A 19,600-nucleotide genomic window follows, 5' to 3' on the forward strand; every position below is an offset into this window, starting at 1 on the left:
TGATAAATATTTGTGAGTACAATTTTATGTATCCTTTGATTCTCCTCTCTAAAATTCTTCGTGATTCGAGGGCCTGAGAAGCGTCTTTCTTGAATGTAGGACGATGCATACCTCCTTGTGATGTATTTAATCGCCAAGAATATCGAGCAGCACTTTGTTGTTACGGGTTGAACTCCGGGAATAACTTCGTTGATCACTCCTTTGTTGAAGAACTATGTACTTGATGATTGATCTCTGTGTTTGTGGATGCCTTCACCAATTGCGGAATGTTCTTCTCCAACTCTCTGAATGTCCTCCGAGAGTTATGTAACCCCTCTATTTATAGTTGTAGAGGATGGACAGTCCAGCTACATATGAACTCTTTTGCTTGATTCTGATTGGCTCATGTGAGTCATCAACCCTATCACATAAGCTATGTCATAAGCTTGCTTGTGATTGGCTAAGACATGTCATTTTAGACACTTGGCAACTCTTGATTGGTCACTGTTTTGGTCTAGATTGCCACATAATTTTAACACGTGACGTCACCTTATTGGCCTGGAGTTTGACTGGATATGTCATGTCACTTGACACATGGCATGAGCGTGAGCCTTAACATGAAATGGACCTTGGGCTTAAAAATATTAAAATTGACTTATTTAATTTGTAAAGTCCAAATTAATTATTCGCCCCAAAATAATGTAGAATTTAATCCAAATTTTGTATGGACTAAATTCAATAATTTTTACTTGTCTACAATCATCAAATCTTCCTGATGGATCTTCTGGTAAATCCTGATTTAGGTAAAAAAAAAAAAAAAAAAAAAAAATCAGAACATTGGAGAGAAGCAACGAGGTTCTTTTGTCGATGTCTTGATCAATAGAATACAGAAAGCTAACTTGAATAACAATAGTTGAATAACAATATGATAAAGATTTCTTAGATGCATGCATACCTTCTCCCAGTCAGAATTCAACAAAACGTCAGCTGCTATTCCAATCTCTGATAGAAGAAGCACAAATATGATGAACATATACTATAATTATTGTTTTGATCTCTTTCTATGCAGTTCCTTTCCTACAAGCATATATGAGAACTATCTATAAGAAGGATACAGAAGAGAGGCAATAGGAGTTGGCAGAGTTTGCAGCAACATGGCCAAGGCAAGTGATAGCACACAAAGCAGTGCCAATACCAAGAAATGCATGGATGAATTTCAGCAGTATTAACATTTCTTTTATGCCAAGACTGTATTATAGGCAAGGAGTTAAAATTAGGGGCAGAGCTACATGGTCTAAAGGGGGTTCAATTTAATCCTTTTCACCGAAAGATATACTTTGCAAATAGTTGAATCCCCTTGATATAAGTGAAGTTTCGAGTGTAGGGGGCGGAGCTACAGTGCCGGGAGCGGGTTCGACCGAACCCGGTAGCTTTGGTTCGAACCTTGTATATGTCTTAAAAATTTATTAAATATATATCTAAATTATTAATTTAGAACCCAGTAGCTTAAAACGATTAGAATCTCGAACCCATAAACTTGAAATTATATCTCTGCCTCTGCTAGTGTAGAGGCAAAGGTGGTTCAAAAATTAGTTTACGTCACACGTTTGAATCTCAGGTGTGACATTTTTACATTTCAAGCTACACCAGTGGTCAAAGCGAATAAACAAATTAAGGTTGTGAAAGTAATACCACTAAGTTGAGAACTCACCAAGGGATGAATGTGAGTCCGCAGCATCACGCTGCCAAACTCTAATCATCCATATGCCATAGAAAAGCATTGCAATACCCACAAATCCTATTGTTAGATTTGTGAACTTGAGGGACCATTGCAGGCAAACCTTCACAGGTTTTACCATCTTGTACTATAAAGAGTAACTGTTCACTCACTTGGTAGGGAAATTAGAAGAGCGCTAGCTCTTATCTCTGAAATGATAACTTTGGAGAATGCATGACAGAGCATATTGTTACATTTAGTATAACTGTTTGGAGTCTTGATTTGTAAGAAATTAGGATATGCAAGAATTGCCCAGGTAGATATGCTAAAAGAAGGAAAAGAGCTTATTCTTTCTACTTTTGTTGGAGGACCTACTCAATTATCAGTTGCTTGCTGTTTTTGTATAACCTGAAAATTGATTGCCAAAGATGGGGTCGGATAACAACTGTCTATTTCGAGAATTATGTTAACAGTAATATATTGCCAAATGATTCTAAGTAGATACAGTATTTTGTAACTGCAATTAGTTAGCTTAGGCAGTAAGATATGATGTGATGATATAAATGGAGAAGATTGAGAACATCTTCATCGTAGCCCAAGCCACTGATGTTTTGTCATACATACTGAAAATGTTCTTTTAGGTTGTCATTTGACTTGAATGTTACCTTATCTTCGTTTTTCTTTATTTAGCTGTGTGTGAATTCTCTTAAGAAATTTCCTCCTCTTCCTATATAATTCAAAAGGAGGCATGCATTCGCAACCAAGAAAATTAATTGGGAGAATTGGGTTTTACTTCATAACTACCGCAGATGAAACAACTGACAAAGTCTTGAATATCTGAGCATCTGCTATTGTGATGCTCAGAAGAAATAATGGCATCAATAAGTCATAGTATTGTTATCTCTACAACTCTTCCAAAAAGCTAATATATTTGTCGCCGGGATCACTTCACTGGCAACATTTAAAGAGCATATGCGAGGGAAAGATGATTTGTAATTCCATTAAAAGTGTAGATATACTAGGTATCGAAAGCTGAAGAGTATGCCATTCTTGCTCCCAACACTGGATAAAGACGAAGAATTTGTTAGCACGTACTCTGCAAATGCAGGGAGCATGATGTAGCCCTCTTGGTTTCCTTTGATAAAAGATATTTCTAATCTAGGTTGACCAACAATCATTCGACAGCACTTTTCTTCAATAATGTTTAAACCCCAAAATTTTGGAATAAGAAAGAAGGCAGCTGAAGCGCAATAAAAAGATACACCCGCAACAAAATTCATGTACAGTATATTAGCCACAACACCCCTCATCAATATTCCTCCCCGTACAAAATGAAGGCCATCAGAAAACAAATGAGCTATTACTTTTGACGACGAAGGAATTCCTTCATCTCTGTCAAAATATCAGCCTTCACTATGATGCGCAGTTGCTTAGAGTCCTCCCACAGTAATCCTCCATATTCCCTGGCAAAATCACATGCAGCCTCAAAGACATCCTACAGTTATGTAAACAAAAGCAATCATGTCATATAGCCATAAAAATTAAAACGTTAATCAAATAAGTTTGTAATGCAAATAACATATATCTTGGCACTCACTTTAGAAGGGAATTCATCGTAGAGGTGGGCGGGAATCATCTCAACCCGATTCAGATCTGATTCCCACAATCTAATCTGGCATGAGAAAGTATTAGTTGAATTAGTTGACTTGAAAAGAACTTGTTTTCCTAATAATCCTTTCATCAGTATTTGTCAATGAAGACATATACTGTTGAATTGGCTTAACAGCTTCTGGTTGGCCACAGTGATGGGAATGTGATACTACTCAAGAATATATTCTACCAATGAATCAGTATAAATAATAAATGGGGTCCAATCAGTAATCATCCAACAAATAACCAAAATGTATTTTTTATTACTAGAGCTTTACTGTCATTCAATTTCAATGCTATGAAATAGTAAGAGAAACCTGATCAGTAACATTCTCTGGCACAGATGGTATCCTCTCTGCAACCCTAGGATGAGCATTCTGCTGAAGGAAAGAAATTATCTGCAAATTCCATGCACCCAAAGCACCACAGGTCAAAAACTTCAAGTGAAAAAATTGTATTGCAACTGCTCAATTATAACCACGTCCAGATAGAATACCTTATAATTCTACTTGAAACATTTGGCAAATCATCATGACTTTTTGTTCCCTTTTTTTTGGAGGGGATAAACCAATCAACATGACATTTAACCTAATACATTTAATAGCTATGGATGAGGATAATTGGAACTTGAATACACATTAATCCGATCAACACAAGCAAAGGTTTCTACTTTTCATATTTAACCTTTGCAATTCATACAGAATTAAAATTCAGAAGTCAGTAAGAATATAGCACCAGAAGCACAATACTTCCTGTAATTCCCATGCTTTCAAGCATGTACTAGTTAAGAAAGGTGCACCAATGTAAATAATATTAGACATGATAAGTGGATTGAGGGACCAGACACAAAACTATAAGAGAAACATTCTTCAGAGGTCTGCTATTAAACAACTACCAACATCGACCAGCTAATCAAGAATATTTTTTCCTTGAGCAATAGCAGCTGACAAAGAATTAATAAGAATCTCTGACAAACATGTCCCGCACTATCAACCTTCTTCAACTTTTGCTTTACATAAAATAAGGCACTCCAAATACAGTTCACTTTCTCAGATATTTTTTAATTAGTGGTCTCCAAAATAAGACAATGCTTGTCAATAAACAAAATAGCAGCTGAAACTTGCCTGCTCAGCAGTAATGCCATTTTGAAAAGCTTTATACAAACTTTCTTTTGTAATAGCACCGACAATGAGATTTGGAAGCTGGTACTCCACCCTGTATTTGCAGTTAAATTTTGTTACTCAGAGAGTTCAATCACAAAAGTGAAAGAATAGAGATCTACTACTAGAAAATCAACACTCAACAGCCAAGCAGAGTATTAAACGTAGCACATAGATTTAATAATTCAAAAAGAGTAATGCATTTCTTGACGAGCACCAATCCACCACATAAAGGTCGTGATGGTATTCTTACCAATTCCAACAAAAAGAAACAACAGATGCTTATACATTCAAGAGAAAGAGAGTTGGCGCCTATTCTTCCCTTATGTTCTTTTTTTCCCAACCAAAGGACAGAAACAAACACACGCAATGGAAGCAAGTGTTCATGTACCTTGCAAAGAGGCGTAGGATCTCACAGTGTAATTTTGATGTTGAATATGCATACAACCTGAAGTTTGTTTCAATAACGATAAATCCCTGATGAAAGGGGGAAGGAAGGAAATCAATAGATGTGTTTCTAGTCAGTAAGGTATCATTGAACTTGTCCCACCATTACAAAAACGAATTCGAGGACTTAAATATGGATGACAGGAAGCACAAAATTCTAAATTTCTGATTCAGAATTTGCCGTTTTAAGAAAATTATAATGCTAAAGATGGAAAACAAATAAATAAAAATGGACTGCTATGTAGCTTGACCCAACAACTCTAGAGAATGCTTATATGTGCATCATACCTGTTTCCTGGACGTTGTATCTGCTAAGCTAATTGACAGATTGGTGGCAAGTTTGGTGGGAATAAACCAACTCTCTTTCCTTCCCTAAAAAACAACAAATAGATAAATAGGATTCCATGAGCATCACGGAAAAGAAAAGCTCCATTCATTCTAGTGAGCCCATTGATGGGGCAATTAGTAGTATTCACCTGCTGCAGCTTGACCAGTCCCAAATCTGAAAGGTCCTTAGTTATACTTCGCTGGAGATCAGTTAATGTGTTTGTATTGTATGCCTATATAATTCAAAAAAAATACAAAAATCAAGCATCCTCAGAAAAAAAGGATAAATAACAGCAGACCTTAGTGCTCCAGAACCAACGAAAATCCATACATTCAGAATTAAAAGGATAGTGTCATTTACTACAGTTCTGGGGCAAACTTAGTCCAAAATGTGCTAGCTCTGTCTAGTAATACCTTGCCAGTAACATGAAAGCTTAGCTCCAACAGAAATGCAATAAGATCTGCTGAATCCACACCTCGCTCCTTCATTAATATGAGAAATACAGTGTAAATAATTAAGTAAAAGTCATAAGCCCATCATTTACAGAATTTGGGTAAAACGCAACATCTATTCAACATTATGGTCATAGGCACAGTATCTTTCCAACCAAGATCTTAAATAATAGAGCGAATACATTCCAGAATGTTGGTCGCATTGACTAATTTACAATAGTGAAGAAATAAAGGAAACATTAGAAAAAGGAAAGAGTGAATAAAAAATATGAGATGAAGAACAGTAAACTCAAAGGTGGAAGTTATGAGCTCAACTCAACTACGTTTCAATCCCAAACCAGTTTAGATTATATGAATTTTATATGAACCCCTGTATGACTGTATCCATTCCGCTTTATTCTTCAGCATTCAAATGATTCATCAAAGTTTGACTATTTTTACGTGGGACGTCAACTTCCCGCAACACTCTTTCTTTATCTGAGCATGGGACTGGCATTGCTTCGTGAAGCTTACATATGCGGAATAGGCAGCAAGAATGACCAGCTCCCTAAATTGGCAGGCAGAATAATCTGCTCTGAAATTACTTTTCCCACCTACCGCCTTATCTTCAAAGTCTCTCAGAACACTTGTCAACGAAGTGAAGTACAAGCAACTATTAAATGTAATTGGATTTCAAAAAATGAATGCTGTTTTCCGTGAAAGAGCTAACAAGAGAGAAGAGAGAGAAAAGGAAAGAGGTAAAATGAGTTCTATGAATAAAACATCAAGAATTATTACCTCAGCATTTGTTATGTACTCCCTGATGATGTACCAAAGCTGTGCATTTGTGTCCATCAGCTGTTATACACGGTGGTGAATAGAACTTCAAATGAGATATTGACTGACTGAGATAACTTAGTGACTCGTACCAGGAACTGGAACCCACATTCAGTCAACCTTGGAGGTTCCCTGTCATCTCTGCTTAAGAAGGCATGAACTCATTGAGGTTATGTCTATTATTTCAAAAATCTTCCACACATACATGAACAAAGCACTATACATATGTGTGTGTGTATGTAATATTTATCCAAAATACTACACTAGAAAGTACCTCTGACTTAAAAGGCCACGCTGGAAAATTTTCATCATTGAAGAGCTTATGTTTGTGGTCTTTCCAGCTTCACTGGAGCTTATAAGGTGCAGCAGAAAGCACTGGTTGCCACAGTTGCAAGTCATAAAAAGAGTTGCCAAAATTATAGTCAAGCTGCAGATTGATCAAGATGGAAAGCAAAGTAGATTTTCTCACAACATATTATTACATATTCTGAACTCTCCAGCAAGATGAAAATACAAGAACTACTAATATAATGCAATTCATACCTCCCATTGTTCAACAGCAAATGCCTCTAACTCCTCCAAGCTAGGAAGCCTCACAGTGATATTAGAAGGCATTGGTTCCCTTGGTAAGACTCCACTACAGTAATTGAACTCACAAGTCATCATCCAAAAATTTCAACTTACAGATCAAGGATATGAAAGAAATATTTCAACATCAACTCACTTTTTCCGAAAAATGAAAGAAAAACTCCAAAACAAATTTAAAAAATTGAAGATATTGAATAATTTTGCAGGAGCTTATTCACTAGGCCTTGTAAATAATAAGGCAAAGGATTCAACGCTCCCACAGAAAATTTCTGGTCTTCTGCAAAAATTGGAAAACACATGTCCATCAAAGTAGAAAATATTACCACAACAAATCTCTATATCAAGTCTAGCACCTTCTAGATTAACCAAGGGTCAATATAACAGGGTCGAATTGCAAATTGAAGCTGAATTTTGAATTGCAGCATGACAATATTAAGACGCCAGTCACACAGTGATGTTTGGCATATTTCGATATGTGTTGATGTTACTTTACCCATGTTTTAACCACTTCTTGATGTTATTTAATCTTTAAAACGCCCAACATGGTGTAATTATTGGTTTGATGACTAATTAAGTTATGTGTGACGATTTAAGGTGTTCGGAGTGCAAAATATGAAGAAAAGGTGGTTTAGCCAGAGGAAGAAGGGTTGGATGCGTCGCATCCAACCTAGGAAAACATCATCCTGCATGCAACCTTAGCAGTGAAGTTGGGCCATAGCGTTCGCCATCGCGTGCGAAACTGGGAAGTAGAAGAGAAGGCTGGATGCGTCGCGTCCACCCTCGCATGCAAAGCTGAGAAATAGAGGACAAGGTGGATGCGTCCGCAGGCAAAAATTGAAATGGAGGACAAGGTGGATGCGTCGCATCCACCTTAGCATCAATCCCTGAAGCCGATTTGGACTAGGAATAGGAGAACTTTGGCCCACGACTTTTGTACGCAATATATAAGCTAAAAACGCCTCTTTTAGGTTATCTAACATATTGGGAAGGGGGAAAAAGCCACGACAAAGCTGTGGAGGCCGGAATTCATCAAGTTCCATCTTTCTCCCACCAAACTTAGTAATTTTTATGTTTCTTTATATGATTTGTTGTTTGGCTACCATGTCTATATGGAGCTAAACTTCACGTTCTAGGGTTGTGGTTCTTTCATGACTATTGTTATTCGGATATTGATTTTGACTTCTTGATTTATCATATTAGTTTATTTATTCAATCTTGCACTTAATTATTTAATTGCTTGATCACCAATTGAATATTATCTACGAATCTAGAATTGAACTCGAAAGTGGGAATTCTATATTGCATATAGGATTGAGTAGGGCAAGTTCTTGAACTCGGGCATCGGGGGACGGATTCGTAGTTAGGATAGACATATACCTAATTGCCTTGCTTGGTTGATTTACAGGAATTATAAATGCGTTCTTGTTGATTCTAACTCCATAGACATATAGGCGTTAGGTTAGCTTGAATAGGCGAGTAAGAACTCGACAGATTCTTATGAGCATTAACCCTGTCAACCAATAAGCTAGATAAATTAGTCGGTCAATTCAATTGAAGAATACAATAGGATTGTTAGATAGCCCATAACCCTAGATCGTTTTCATTACATTGATATCATTAAAATCTGCTCTCTCTCTGTTCAAAGTTTATTATTTATATTTTTCTTATTTAATTAGTTTAGAATAAAATATTTTTAGATTTAATTCTTGTTTAGATAATTAGGATAGTCTAATTTAGTTAATAGTTAATCACAAGTCCTCGTGGGTTCGACATCCGACTTTTAGTCACTTTATTACTTGACGACCACGTATAGCGTGTGCGTTTGGCTGCAACACACAGCACGAATAAGACAAACATATACACAACTGAGAAGATACTTATCCAACAACAACAATAACAACTATGCCTCAATACCAAAATAGTTTCTTCTTTTTCCTTTTTGGCTGAACAGTATGACTCAATTCCAAAAGAGCCAAAACCTTTGGATCTTTAAGTGAAAAGTGCAGGCGCCAACAACAATAACAACAATCACGACTCAGTCCTAAACAAGTTGGGATCGGCCAAATGAATCATCACTCACCACGTCACTCCATTTAATCTCATCGAATGCCAATATTATACACATACGAATAGAAAATATTAGATGCTATGTATACAAATAAAAAGTATTAGAAGCACCAATGAAGAAAAATAAAAATATATAAATGTAATGCAAGAAAATGTAACAATAAGAATGGGAAAACTACAATAAAACTATATATTTGCTGTTGTGCCGTCAAAAACAGAACCCGTTGGCGAAGGTGCACATGCCTTAGCACCTTGATGCTTACCCCAAACCGCCGATTAAGCAAAGAGCACAACCTGGGCTTCTCCGAGCTTCAGCACGCTCTAAACGAGTCTTTAACAACAATGATTTATTCAACTCTATTTGGGCACATTTTATTCCAATATGCAATAATTTATCTTTTAAGACAAATTAGGGAAAATAATAATGGTCACACCATTGGGCTCAAACCCAAAACCACAAGTAAGAGTCTTGCGCTCTAATGACTGGAAGATACTTATCCACTCCAACAAAACTGTCAGCCTACTTTAAAAAATAACAGTAAATTCAAAGACAGCAGCTCATCACAACTCCATAATCCTATAATGACCAACTACTGGAGATCCTTGAGCGAGAAATATACTGTGTGCGTGTGCGCGCGCGCGCGCGCGTGTGTGTGTGTGTGAGAGAGAGTGAGAGAGAGAGAGAGAGAGAGAGAGAGAGAGGGAGAGGGAGAGAGAAAGTACATCTTAAATCTACATTACAAGTTGGCATGCCTTCTACCCAAAAAAGAAATGAAATACTGAATAAACCAAATAAAGATTGTTCTACTACAAAAGTGTACAAAAAACTGATGGGATGTGTTAACAAACAGATGAATTCGCAAAAACTAGTTACTGGACGGAGCAAGTTTGGACTTTAGCTTTCTCCCAAAGTTTAAATTTTGAATAAGAAAGAACAAAATTAACCAATGCATTGTGATAACCAACAGAAGAAAGCAAAACTGTAGTAGATGCTATTGCAACTTGTGCTCCTCTGTTTAACTATTTCCTTATTGTTCCTCATGTATCTTTCTTATTTCATAATGTTATTCTTGTTAGAACTGGTCGTGCTGCTTGGAACTGGGATTAATAGGAACGGAGTCTGGTGTCCACGTGATTTAAGTGCCCACTGCCCACTGGCTAGTCATTCATCTAATTGTGCGTATACTTTCATTTTTTAAACCAGTAGTCTCAAAGAAGGCCCTTTTAAATCGTTAACTACCTAAAGAAAAATAAAATACACAAGATAAGGAAGCTTACCCATGGACTATATGCTTCTGAAGATTAAATTGAAATTTTGGATTTAATCGATACATGGCTTCCTTCTTCCTGTAAAAATCAAAGAGAATGGCAGCGGTCAACAATCAAAAACTAACTAAAACAAAAAAGTGAAAATTGACAAGAAACTAGAGCCAATTAGATTGAATTTAAACTTGGGGATTAACAGTGTCTTCAGCAAAGCAATAATGAACCGCCCTGACCAGTTAACTATCATCCCAATAGTTGCGGCACGATTTCAATAACCTATAATTTCTACTATAACTTATGAAGAGGAAACTATTATTGCAACAGTTGAGGCATGACACAAAAACCTAAAACATCTATAATGCTTGTAAGAGCAAAAACTGCAACATGAAAACAAAATAAAGCTAAGCAAGCATTCGCATTTCAAGATATTCCCTTTGATCATGATTATCTTGAGCAAGGTTCTAAACTAGCTCACATATCATCATTTAGAGTGCTAGAGGAAAACATGAAAACAAGATAAAGAGCAAGTAAAACGGTATATAGGTTAGGATGTAGAAACTAATGTCTTTAAATACTAGAAATCTGAGAATACAAAGCTGTCTAAACAGCTTGTTTTAAGCGCACTCCAGGACTCTCTTTTGAGAAAAAGGTTAATATTTCATTAAAACAATAGCCTCCAGGAGATGCATATTACAAATATATTTACAATAGTGATCCCTTCTCCATCAGACGCTCAAGCACTAACAGAAAATCGATTCGTATATAAGTTCCAACCTCCCTATGCTACCGGACAGGAAGTATTGCAATTGCCAGGCGCACTGAAAGGCTAACTACCACTTTCATTACTAAAATTGGAATAAACAGCATTAATCAAGAAAAGAGAATAGCAGCTATCAAGAAAGAGAAGGATCTGCTAAATAACCTGTCAAATGTTTCCGTCATTACTCTCAGCTGTATCAATCTATCAATGGCAACTTTATGCTTTGAGAATCCATCTGGAAGCACCCACTCCTCCATTGACTTGGCCGAGATCGGTATGTCTATATACAACAATTGTAGCACATACTTCTTTGCTAAGGGAGGTAACGATCTGGCAGAAGAAATGAATAAAATAAACACCTAAGACAGCATATTTCTAAATACTATCACCAAAAGAGATTTTTGTTTTCGAATAAACTAGTACCTTTTTTGCCTGCCAAAAAAGAAAGATATTTTTTTCTTTCACTTTTTTCAGTATGTCCAAGTAATCATTAGCATGATTAATTTACAAATGTACATCACATCAACAAGGTCTTCTAGAACTTATTTTGTTCATTAGATTCATCATATTCGATATATATTCTCTTTGTAGAACTACATTTTATCAGATTCAAAAAGACAATCGCATCCACAATCATAGTTCTTGTTGGTTCCCATAGTATCTCCTCGCTATAGCCGAGGTGAACCACTGAACTAAATAATAAGTAATAATATTTTCTCAAATTGTTCAACATTATATATTTGTGTCTCTGTGTGTATTATACTTGTGCCTAGCTTGAAGTTCATTTCTCCAGAATAATAAGCTCAAAAAGAAATCAAATTTCTTTTGCATCCACAAACTTACACACTACTTATCAAACATTAGAAAAAAACAATTGTGAAGATTACATCCAGTTTAAATTGCAAAAATAAATAAAAACGGCAAGATTAAGGATTAACTAATTATGAAACCGAAGTTTGCGCATATAAAAATGGCTATGCAACAAAAAAAAACTCTAACCTGAGGATGACTTCACAGATAAAGGAATTGTCGTAGAGCATGTCGAGCTTCACTGCAAGCAGTGAAGCCACCATGTCCATGAAATTCCTGGCTACTATCTTCACTTGAGGCATTGTTCCCAATTTCTGTTTTCGATCAAATTAGGGTTTTAAATTTCAATTTCTCAACCTAGGGTTTAACTCTGGTGATTCTATGGTACTTTCGCCAATATATTCATACGAATCATGATTTATCAACACAAAGAAAAGTGCAGATTATGAAGTAAACTCGAGCAAGCTCAAGCAATGAAAATCGAAAAGTTACTTGATTCTTGCAATTGAGTAATTGGCACCCGGTGACAACATACGATAGGAATTGGCAAATCTTTGGCCTTAGATTACATTTAGCAAAGGCAGCCCCAAAATAATAGCATTGTATAGCCAAAACCCCAAAAAACCTAATTCCCTGTTTATTCTCCCCCTGTAACCTCCTCTCTACCTCTCTTTGTCATCTTCCTCTCCCTCTCTCCCCCATATTTCTTCTTCTATCTGTCCTATCTCTTTCATGATATAAAAAAATATAATTGGTTAGGTGTTCAATTAAAGTTTGAGAGTTTGGATTTCACCAATGATTTGGACCGAAACCTTAAACCGGACTTGGAGACCTTAAACGAAATCTCCATTGCCGGAATTTTACAACAGCGACTACTCCGCGTCGGACTCTTAACAGAAAATTACTTGATTCAATAAAAAAGCTTCAAATTAAGTGGGTGGTTGAAGTAGCCTTATTTGGCATAATAACAAGCACAAAGCTGACGTAGCGATTTCTTAGGGAGGACTTGACTCGGGACGTTTTGGAAGTTCCTTCTCTTTAGTTTTGAGAACTGAGATAATATTCTCACGAAAATTGTGTCATATATATACAAAGAAAAAAATAAACTTTTTAAATACGTTTTGATATATATATATATATATAGGAAAATAAACTTGTATTATATATTTTAATATACATATTGTTTTGATGGGTATACACTACGATATACAAACAACATAGTTATTTTTATTGTGATATACATTGATATAGAGACAACAATAAATTTTAAGCAACTATATTTATTATTTTATATTTTAGAAATACAAAGAATGAAAATTAAATCTTAATATACATTTTGATATACACAAAGAAGAAAAATGAACTTGTAATATATATTTTGATATGCATATTATTTGATGGGTTATGCACTACGATATACAAACAATACAATTATTTTCATTGTGATATACGTTGTTATGGAGACAACAATAAATTTTAAGCAACTATATTTATAATTTCATATTTTAGATATACAAAGAAGGAAAATTAAATCTTAATATACATTTTGATATACACAAAAAAAGGAAAATAAAAGTTAGGATATGCATTTTGATATACATATGTTGTCATACCATATAAAAATCCCCTTGCAATTTGGGCCAGATACTTCTTGGACTTTCTAGTGTTTGTTTTGGATTTTGAAATTTGAAGGCCCAAGTTTAATTGGGCCTTCGAGATCGAGGGTGAAATTATTGTGGAAATGACATCACGTAGTCATTTTTAAGCATGTTATTTTAAATATATCCACAATTTGTAATGTATTTAAAGATTAGTTAATTTGCTCAAATTTCAAAATTTAAACCTAAAAGTTGAAACTTCAGGACATCGTGTCCTAAAGTTCGAAAATTGTGCCCAGAAGTTCGAATCTTATGTCTTGAATTTAGCAGTTCAAAAATTTAGGACACTAAGTCCTGAATTCCAAATTCATATACTTAGTCCTAAAGTTTGGGTGAAAAGGCTATTCTTTAAATACGTTATAAACTGTGGATATATTTTAAACAACTGCCTTAAAAGTCATTACTGGCGCACTTAGCCCAAAATTATTTTGGACAAGTTACACATTTGGCTGCTCGGCCAAAAGTAATTACATTCCCTAGCCAAAAATATACAAAGATATATGTATATTATATGCATATTATCCATTAATATACAAACTGTACATTTTGCCAGCTATTAATTTTGGGAGCAACTTTAATGTTTAGTTTTCCCAATTATTTCGTTTAATTTTTTTTTTCCTTCATAAATTACTTCTTTGACTATTATTTGGACGTTGAATGATCAAAATGTCACGAGTTTGAATCTAGTAATCTTTTGGTCGTTGTTAACTCAATTTGAATCTTTCGTCTTTAGATGGAATATTTATAAGAAAAATAGGAGAAAAGAAACCCCACATGAAATTTCTATTGCACAAGTTTGAAATTAATATAAATATATAGAATCTTTACACTATTAGCAGTAACATTTAACAACAGTAACATGTTATTAGTCAAATTTCTAGGTTACCAAATTAAATATGCTACGAAGACTTAGATATTGTTATAGGTCAACTTAACAGTATAAAATTTTCATATACACTATCAACACACAAAACTTGGCCTCTAAACAATAACCCAAAAATCAACACTTCTATTTATATGCATAAGTAAAATGCTTAGGAGTAAAAAGTTGTACTTTCAAATAAGTAGCTATTATAAAATAAAAGCAATTTAGTAAAATATGAACAAGACATGTTGTTATGAAATAAAAGCAATTTAGTAAAACATGAACAAGAAATGGAGATAGAGAGAAGGAAGAGATTTTCTTCTTCAATTGTGTGCATTTTCTTATCTATTACAAGGCCTTTATATAGGCATGAAAAGTGAAGAAAAATATGTCATTGAATATGTCATTAAGCATAGAAATATATCATTGAATATGTCATTAAGCATTTGAGAAGATCATGGAGGAAGAGTAGACATCCACCATAATTTGATTTTTCTTATAACACTCCCTCTTGGATGTCCATAGATAATGTGTCTTGTTAAAATCTTATTAGGAAAAAACCCTATGGGAAAATAATCCTAGTGAAAGAAAAAAAGTACACGTGTTTAGAAATACGCCTTTTGGTTGCCTCGTTAAAAGCCATGCAAGAAAAATTCAGTGGGACAAAACCTTGTAAGGAAAAAAGAGTACAACGCGTATTAACTCCCCCTAATGAGAACATCAATTCACATCATTAAGCCTTCTCATCCCAATCTTATACACTAGTTTCTTGAAGGTTGACGTCGGTAGAGATTTGGTGAACAGATCAGCCATATTATCACTTGAACGGATCTGTTGCACATTGATATCACCATTCTTTTGAAGATCATGTGTGAAAAATAATTTTGATGAAATTTGCTTTGTCCTATCCCCTTTATGAATCCTCCCTTCAATTGGGTTATGCATGTTGTATTGTCTTCATACAAAATTGTAGGTAGTTTGTCACACTTCAAACCACATTTGTTTTGAATAAGGTGTATTATAGACCTCAACCATACACATTCTCGACTTGCTTCATGAATAGCAATTATCTCAGCATGATTAGATGAAGTAGCCACGATTGATTGCTTAGTCGATCGCCAAGATATGGCAGTGCCTCCATATGTAAACACATAGCATGTTTGAGATCAAGCCTTGTGTGAGTCATATAAATACCCAGCACCGGCATAACCAATAAGATCGGGACTGCAATCATTGCCATAAAATAGTCCCATATCAGTAGTCCCTTTTAGATACCGCAATATGTGTTTGATTTCATTCTAATGTCTCCTTGTAGGAGCAGAGTTATATCTTGTTAAGACATTAACTGAAAAAGTTATGCGAGACCTTGTAATGTTAGAAAGATACATTAGTGCACCAATTGCACTAAGATATGGTACTTCGGGATCAAGAAGCTTTTCATTATTTTCATGAGGTCGGAATGGATGTGTTTTATCCATATATAATCGCTTTAAAATCATTTTAGTGTATGCTGATTGATGGACAAAAATTCCATCTTTCATATACTCAATTTGTAGCCAAGACAAAATTTTGTCTTTCCAAGATCTTTCATTTCAAATTCTTTCTTTAAATAGTCTACTGCTTTAGGAATCTCCCTAGGAGTTCCAATGATATTTAAATCATCAACATACACGGTGATTATAACAAATTTAGATCCAAATCTTTTTATTAAGACACAAGGACAAATTGAATCATTCTTGTACCATTCTTTCAACAGGTACTCACTCAGGCGATTATACCACATGTGCCCTGATTGTTTCAATCCGTATAAGGATTTTTGAAGTTTTATTTAATAAATTTCTTGGAAACCTTAATATGCTTCAGAACAATTTAAATCCTTCAATGATTTCCATTATACGTATATCACATTTTTCTTGTATTGCCAGATTAAAACCTGAAATAGCGACATCTACCACGGGAGAACATGTCTCTATATAATCAATGCCAGGATATTTACAAATTTTCTTGTGACACAAATCGTCTTTATGTTTATCAACTTGACCTTTTTTTCGCACAAGAACACATTTAAGCCAAGTGGCTTTATACTTTCAGGTATTGGGACTATCCGTCTAACTTCATATTTTTCAGGTGAAATCAATTTTCATTGCGTATTTTTCATTTGGCCAATCATTTATCTGTCCAAATTTCATGACAGATTTGAGCTCAAGATCCTCGTCAATATTAATAATATTGAGCGCTACATTATATTAACAATATCATCAACGATCATTTTATATTGGTTCTATTATTAGCCAATAAAGACATAACTTATTGAAATCTCTTTATCTTATTATTTTCAGGTACCTGAGCCTCTCTCATGAGGTCTTATGAAGTGTTATGTCGTGGTGCTCTTCTAGAGCACTTGCCTCCTTATTATGACCATCTTGAATATTTGCACCTCTCCTTCTTCAATGAGTTTTATCTTTGGAACCGATTAGTCTATTATGCTTCATGCATGCCATAGACTCTATCCATTATGAACTTTATTTTATTTGGAGTATTAGCAGCTGAATATGACATTTAGCTTTGGGTCAGCAAATACGCTTGGATATATTTTGCAAATGAATTATCACTTGAACTTCAAGTTCACATTTTCTCGTACGAGGATCTAGATGTACTCATAATAATTCATTACATGCATTACTTTTTCAGCTGCCCATTTTCTCCCCCTATTGTTGGGATCACCAACACATATCCCTAGCCTTATTTGGGGATCCATCTTTGTATATTGTGGTGGAACAATTAAATCATATAGCACATTCATATTTCTAGATGGAAATTATTTGGTTCCTGACCCTGAACCGATTGTGATAGGGAGAACTTATCATAACTTGGCTAGATGCGTACAAGTGCTATTGTATATTAAATAATACATCACATACCAAATTTTATTTTAAAAATTTTGTTCTCATAACCAATGGTTTAGATATAATTGGAGGCATACAATTTTTGCTAGACCAACTTGAATTTAAACCAGTATTATCAAGATAAATCATCATAATTTATATTCTGGAACTGTATTCTAATAATTTGAACAATCAATCTTGTAAAAGCCAAACTGCAGGTTGATAACAAATGCACATGTGACCATAAAATAGATGCATCTATTAAAATCATATAATAGTAAACGATCCACATGGAAGGTGACTGAGCTCATATATTTATCACATTTTATTCGTTCCATAAATCAAGGGATTTAATATCAACCTTAACTGGTATATCATGAGAATAAGCAGCAGAAGAGAATTCTTGAAGAATCTTATATTTCTTCAATATATGCCAATGTAATTTTTAATTAATTTTTCGCATCATAATTGAACCGAGATGGTCAACCAGTCTTGCTAACTAATATTTATTTCAGTAAACCTCTAGTTTACTTGTGGCTTGTGATTGCATCATCATGCTTATACTTGTGTAGTACAAATAGAAGAAAAGTTAGGTAACCTTTTATATTTACCCGGTATGATTATAGTAATATAAAGATATTCAATCTTCTTTTCATTTATACTCTCAATATTCCAACCACTTTGGCTAATATATTTGTAAATCAAAATATTTCTTTTGAGACTTACTACAATATTAATATCATGAACAATTTCATTCATCCGAGTAGTAACAAATTAGTTCTTTCAGAGCTCTTAACTGCTTTTGTACTACAAGATTGTCACGACCCAAAATTTAACTAGTCGTGATGGCACATAACCCAACCCGTTAGGTAAGCCAATTACCAATTATCCAATTCCAATAAAATTAATAACGCAATTAATTAAAAGAAAATAGATGAGACCAATACTTTTTCCCAAGAACTGGCAGTACAAATCACGAGCTTCTAAGAATAGAGTATACAAAACTGATATGAAATAATTACATCATCTGTTTGAAAAGTACATAAACAGAGTTTTATGAATCTAAGGCTACCATGAACAAGAGGCAGCTACAGTAAGAACGCAGGTACGTCTTCAAATCCGGCAACCATCAAGTGCAGTAACAACAACAGCCAACATCTGCACGCAATGTGCAGAAGTGTAGTATCAGTATAACCGACCCCATGTACTGAGTAAGTAACAAACCTAACCTTAGGTTGAAAGCAGTGACGAGCTTTTACCAAGGTCGGGTCCAAAACTAATAGTTCACCACAGTCCATAACAACATAAAGCCACTAATATAAGAAGTAACTCAGAAATAAAATACTCAGCTAAATCATGATTTCTAAAAATAGTTCTCCCCTTTCAAGTACATCAGTGAAAAACCCAAATCATTTACCGAAATTTTCAAAAATATGAATAAGTTTGAAAGCAATAATTTTTCCAAAATCCTTTCAATAATAAATGAGATGTTTCATTTTCTTTCCAGATAACCCGTGTAAAACAAATGCATCACTATGCCAATTTGTTAGCATATGTGAGAATCATGAATGATATGATACTGTATAGTATGAGAAAAATACATCTCTATGCCGGTATGTTATGTGTGCATGTCAATGCGATGCAACTCAGTGATAAAATCATATGCATACTCTCAGAGTATCATTTCACTCAGTCCTCCCAATTACTCAATCCTCCTAGTCACTCAGTCCTCACAGTCACTCATGCCTCACAGTCACTCAATCCTCCCAATCACTCGGCACTCGTGCTCGGCACTCGCACTCAGTAGGTACTTGCGCTCACTGGGGGTGTATACAGACTCCGGAGGAGCTCCTTCAGCCCAAGCACTATAATCTGCACGGACAACTCACGTGCTATAATAAAGCCTATAAGGCCTGCTGCAGACGGGCAACCCCGATCCACATAATAATCCCTACAATCAGGCCCTCGGCCTCACTCAGTCATCAATCTCTCCAGTCTCTCAGGCTCACAATGTCATGAAAATAGCCCGAAAATGATGATATGATATATCAATGAATAACAACAGAGACTAAGATATGATATGCAATGAAATGAATATGACTGAGTATGAATTTTTCAATTTAAAACAAATAATTCACAGTAATATGACCTC

The 19,600-nt window shown here is 34.9% G+C and overlaps 2 protein-coding genes across 4 annotated transcripts; both read right to left on the bottom strand.

The window, feature by feature from the left end:
- Window positions 1–623: 623 nt before the first annotated feature.
- On the bottom strand, window positions 624–1,947 carry LOC108944548 (tetraspanin-19-like). The gene is made up of 4 exons (XM_070192944.1): window positions 1,679–1,947; window positions 1,095–1,201; window positions 935–1,015; window positions 624–773 (listed from the first exon to the last, which is right to left on the bottom strand). Exons 1-4 carry the CDS (start codon window positions 1,836–1,838, stop codon window positions 639–641), a joined length of 483 nt encoding a protein of 160 aa, XP_070049045.1. The 5' UTR covers window positions 1,839–1,947; the 3' UTR covers window positions 624–638.
- An 880-nt stretch (window positions 1,948–2,827) lies between these two features.
- On the bottom strand, window positions 2,828–13,083 carry LOC104092879 (general transcription and DNA repair factor IIH subunit TFB2-like). 3 transcript variants are annotated; one of them, XM_018769700.3, is made up of 15 exons: window positions 12,230–13,083; window positions 11,393–11,560; window positions 10,483–10,551; window positions 7,093–7,186; window positions 6,824–6,924; window positions 6,642–6,690; window positions 6,511–6,549; window positions 5,695–5,763; window positions 5,430–5,513; window positions 5,242–5,325; window positions 4,898–4,983; window positions 4,471–4,561; window positions 3,664–3,744; window positions 3,294–3,368; window positions 2,828–3,191 (listed from the first exon to the last, which is right to left on the bottom strand). In XM_018769700.3, the coding sequence occupies exons 1-15, from the start codon at window positions 12,340–12,342 to the stop codon at window positions 3,057–3,059; spliced, it is 1,338 nt and encodes a 445-aa protein (XP_018625216.1). In that variant the 5' UTR covers window positions 12,343–13,083; the 3' UTR covers window positions 2,828–3,056. The 3 variants fall into 3 exon arrangements, with proteins under 3 accessions (XP_018625216.1, XP_009596858.1, XP_070051241.1); XM_009598563.4 differs by having other exon boundaries at window positions 6,511–6,570; XM_070195140.1 differs by lacking the exons at window positions 2,828–3,191; window positions 3,294–3,368 and adding an exon at window positions 3,843–3,934 and having other exon boundaries at window positions 6,511–6,570.
- Window positions 13,084–19,600: the final 6,517 nt, after the last annotated feature.

Source organism: Nicotiana tomentosiformis, chromosome 2 (genome assembly GCF_000390325.3).
Source record: "Nicotiana tomentosiformis chromosome 2, ASM39032v3, whole genome shotgun sequence".
Taxonomy (NCBI): Eukaryota; Viridiplantae; Streptophyta; class Magnoliopsida; order Solanales; family Solanaceae; genus Nicotiana; species Nicotiana tomentosiformis.

What these genes read in the sequence shown, in the direction of transcription:
- LOC108944548 (XM_070192944.1), bottom strand. Translation starts at nt 1,838, where the DNA reads ATGGTAAAACCTGTGAAGGTTTGCCTGCAATGGTCCCTCAAGTTCACA. An exon ending in ACTCCTATTGCCTCTCTTCT is followed by an intron (nt 1,016 to 1,094) that starts GTATCCTTCTTA and finishes CAATAATTATAG; the next exon opens with TATATGTTCATCATATTTGT. An exon ending in TGAATTCTGACTGGGAGAAG is followed by an intron (nt 774 to 934) that starts GTATGCATGCAT and finishes TACCTAAATCAG; the next exon opens with GATTTACCAGAAGATCCATC.
- LOC104092879 (XM_009598563.4), bottom strand. Translation starts at nt 12,342, where the DNA reads ATGCCTCAAGTGAAGATAGTAGCCAGGAATTTCATGGACATGGTGGCT. An exon ending in AATGTGGGTTCCAGTTCCTG is followed by an intron (nt 6,571 to 6,641) that starts GTACGAGTCACT and finishes CGTGTATAACAG; the next exon opens with CTGATGGACACAAATGCACA. An exon ending in ACGATGAATTCCCTTCTAAA is followed by an intron (nt 3,192 to 3,293) that starts GTGAGTGCCAAG and finishes ACATAACTGTAG; the next exon opens with GATGTCTTTGAGGCTGCATG.